At 37.6% G+C, this 3,731-nt stretch overlaps 1 protein-coding gene across 1 annotated transcript in view; it reads right to left on the reverse strand.

The window, feature by feature from the left end:
- Positions 1 to 3,391, reverse strand: part of LOC107667474 (beta-arrestin-1-like) — a 7,419-nt gene extending 4,028 nt beyond the window's left edge. Inside the window, exons 1-7 of the mRNA XM_016459142.1 lie at positions 3,192 to 3,391; positions 2,947 to 3,007; positions 2,555 to 2,599; positions 1,594 to 1,790; positions 1,420 to 1,479; positions 1,220 to 1,287; positions 559 to 694 (exon numbers count right to left, since the gene is read on the reverse strand). Coding sequence (XP_016314628.1) covers positions 559 to 694; positions 1,220 to 1,287; positions 1,420 to 1,479; positions 1,594 to 1,790; positions 2,555 to 2,599; positions 2,947 to 3,007; positions 3,192 to 3,371 — 747 coding nt within the window. The 5' untranslated portion in view covers positions 3,372 to 3,391. The remainder of the gene's footprint in view (positions 1 to 558; positions 695 to 1,219; positions 1,288 to 1,419; positions 1,480 to 1,593; positions 1,791 to 2,554; positions 2,600 to 2,946; positions 3,008 to 3,191) is intronic.
- Positions 3,392 to 3,731: the final 340 nt, after the last annotated feature.

Below are 3,731 nucleotides of genomic sequence, written 5' to 3' on the forward strand. Positions count from 1 at the left end.
ATATATATATATATATATATACACACATGTATATAATTTTTTTAATAATTTTTGAGTGATTCTGTTTCTATTCTGTTCAGTTAGTGTTCCCAGGTATATCTATAAATTATGCAACAATGAGCAGGCATTATATTTAATAACATGCCAAAAGTCATTAAGGACATACTGAAATCCCAGGTCTAAAACTATAACTAAATAAATCGAATTAATTTTCAGATTCAAGATTTCTGTGAATTATACATCCATGCCAAATGTTTATTATCTTTTGTTTAAAGCTTCAATAATGTCTGCATGAGTTTTCATAAGGTTAACAGAACTTTTTTTTTTTTTAAAGAAAAGTAAATTAAAAAATATATATTATTATTATTATTATTAATAATAAATACTATTACTTCTACAAGTAACATTGTGCCTGCAGGATTTCAGTTGTAATACCCTGGTTCTATCACTAGATGTACCCGTTGTCATTGGATTAACTTGGGTTACTAATAAACAGAACTCCATCTGTGATGTTGTCTTTTCTCAATAGTCAGATATTGAGTAACCAGACAATCCTACCTCTTTGTCAAGTGAGGCCTCCAGGTGTAAAGGTTTATCTGACATGAGGAACTGCCTTGTGGTTTCAGCCATTGGCTGTGGGCCCGGCTTCTCTGGAGCATACTGCACTTTTCTGATGACAAGACGCACTGAATTCCTGTAAAATGGCAGTTAATGGGGCATACATATCATAATGTGTGACATTTATTGACTTTTACGAAATCTATGCTGTGAGTGGTTGCCAGGACAGTGTGATGTGTAGCTAACGTGAGTGGTTTTCGAGCATGTTGCTTTGTGTTTGTTTTCAGACATTTTATCTTAACTCTGATCATTTAAGAGTAATAGCACATCATTCCTCAACAGAATACCCTGTATAAGTATCATTTCTTGGCTCAAATTGTGTGAGGCTGGTTGTGATTATTAAAACAGTAACGGTAACAAAACGAATAATAAATAATCTTGTATTACTGCCTGTTAGACAGACCACTCATTTGAATCTGAAATGAAATTAGCAATCATAATAAGACACTTTCTCAAATGTATTCAATCGAAAATCATTCTGTCTCGTTTGTCTCCCACATTTTCCAAAAACACATTCCGAGAAATGTTTCAAAGAAAGGTTATGTTTTATGTGTTGCTTTGTGTCAGTTACTCGGTTGGGTGCCATTGTGAAAGGCTGTACCTTTTGTGGATTTTTTCTTCAACGTTTTCTGCACAGAAAGCTTTCACTTCAAAGTCAACCCCGCAGGCCTTTGCAGATAGGAATAAGAAAATGTTACTCTAGAGTGTGAAACTGCAAAGCTGAAAAACTGAATTCTGCAAAGCCCTTTTACTTATCTGTCAAAACCAACATCATGAAATATTATTTGAAGGAAAATGTACCTTTCCTGTATCCTCCGGCCCTGGTTGTAACGTGACAGAACAGGGCAAGTTCGGAGGAATCTGTGAGAAAATGTTTGACATTTAATGTTGAGAATGAAATCGTAGCACAAATATGACAAAGGGGCCAAATTTAATCAAAACTGAATCCAATATCAAGAAAATAAGAAGTTTCACCTCAAAGGTGAAGGGGTAAGCATGTTCTCCAAGTTTCTTTATCAGTCGCTCTTGTAGACGTGTCAAGCTCTTTTTCTCTTCAGGCACGGGAGGAAATGCCTGGATGTTGGCCGCAAAGAGGTCTTTACGAAACGTCAAGCCAAGAACGTCCAAGTCCTCCCGTCCATAGCGGAAAGCACACGTCAAGGTCACAAAAACTGAGGAAGAATAAGAACAAACTTGGGGAAGTCGTGGCCTAATGGTTAGAGAGTTGGACTCATAACCCAAAGGTTGCGGGTTCGAGTCTCGTACCGGCAGGGATTGTAGGTGGGGGGAGTGAATGTACAGCGCTCTCTCCCACCTTCAATACCACGACTGAGGTGCCCTTGAGCAAGGCACCGAACCCCCAACTGCTCCCCGGGCGCCGCAGCATAAATGGCTGCCCACTGCTCCGGGTGTGTGTTCACGGTTTGTGTGTGTTCACTGCTGTGTGTGTGCACTTTGGATGGGTATAAATGCAGAGCACTAATTCCGAGTATGGGTCACCATACTTGGCCACATGTCACGTCACGTCACGTCACATTTAAATTAAACTTCTCAGTAACTGTATGGTTAATGGATTTACAGTCAACTTTGTACTTCTTGTTCCTAATGAAAGATAACCATTAACAAATGGGGAAATTATTGACATGCAGTAAGTGTACAGAGCTATATAATTAATGTAGAAAGCACAGCTCGGATATTAGACTCGGAGACAGATGTAATGAGTGAGGTTTGAGTTCAGATGTACTGAGATCTCTCATTTATGATTGCTGGTATCTTTCAAATCTAAGCACAGTTTGTAATGCAGAGATCTCTTCTGAAATTTTAGAGGGGGAATGTGAAAAAGAGGAGAGAAACATCTGTGAGGCTGGGAACTTCAGCAAAGTCTCAGTTTGGTTATTGTTATACTGTGACGCTTTCAAAAAAATAAAAATCTCACCTTTTCTCTCTTTTAAGTACTCTGGATCAATTAAAACCACACCATCTGCAAGAGCAAAAAATGCATTATAGCTAAAATGTCAAATTTATACATGCTTAGCTGTGATTATTATATTATTACTTTAATTTTTAATCCAAACTATTAAACTCTATTTAAAAAATGAAGTGCTAACATGTTTTTTTTGATGAATAATTTAAGTTTGAATAATGTAAGTTTAATCATTTACATTAGTAAATTAGTCGTTTTAATCAACTGTATTTGCAAGCAGCTTCATTGTGTAATTACAACGTACACATACATATTTATGACGTTAATTACAATATAATTACAATGTAACATGCTCACTACATAAAGTGAAACTATAAATTAAGATTATGTATCTTATTGCCTACCGACAGGCTCCACAAGATCCACGTGGTCGACGAAATCCCTCTTACCAAGGTATACAGTTAACTAAAAAAGGCGATCATAAAATTACAGTATTAGCACAACACACAAAACAATTCAAAGACAGAACAGGTTGAACTGAGCTAAAATGTGCATGTTATCTTTCATTAACCCCTGCAAAATTAATGCTTCTATGAAGTTATGAGCACTAAATTGTCTTTTTATTGCATTTTCTATCAAAGCCCATTACAGAGTTGTCCAATTCGAATATATGTTTCTGTAATGGTTGTGTTGTCCCAGCTTTGCAGTAGGCCCCTCTTTCATATTCGCCCCACGCCCGCTTCCTGCTCAAGGACTGTTGCGGCGCACCGCACGTCTCCCTGCTAATGATACATATAGACTCGTGGCTAAATGCTAACCGCACAACCATTGCGAGCTGGGACCCATCCGCCTGGCTAACCGTGTCGCAAGCATCAAATCAAATTTTGGAACAAGAGGTACTTTGTTGCTCAATATTTGTGGTTATTCAGTCATAACCATTTCACAACAGGCTGTGCTGCACTCACTGACAGTAAACCTCTGCAGGATCAGAATCAAAACAACTGACAGTAACATTGCCGTTAGAAATGAAGGAGGGACAAAATGAATGTAATATTACCTTTCCATTCGGACTAGCCTTCTTGAACACCCTGAGGAAACAGAAGAGTATCATAAGATGATGATATACAATACATTTTGCTAAGATGCAGCGATTTAAAGGAGATATAAGTTGGTGGTGTCCTGAGAAATG

This window comes from Sinocyclocheilus anshuiensis, unplaced genomic scaffold (genome assembly GCF_001515605.1).
Source record: "Sinocyclocheilus anshuiensis isolate Anshui unplaced genomic scaffold, SAMN03320099.WGS_v1.1 scaffold1843, whole genome shotgun sequence".
Classification (NCBI taxonomy): domain Eukaryota; kingdom Metazoa; phylum Chordata; class Actinopteri; order Cypriniformes; family Cyprinidae; genus Sinocyclocheilus; species Sinocyclocheilus anshuiensis.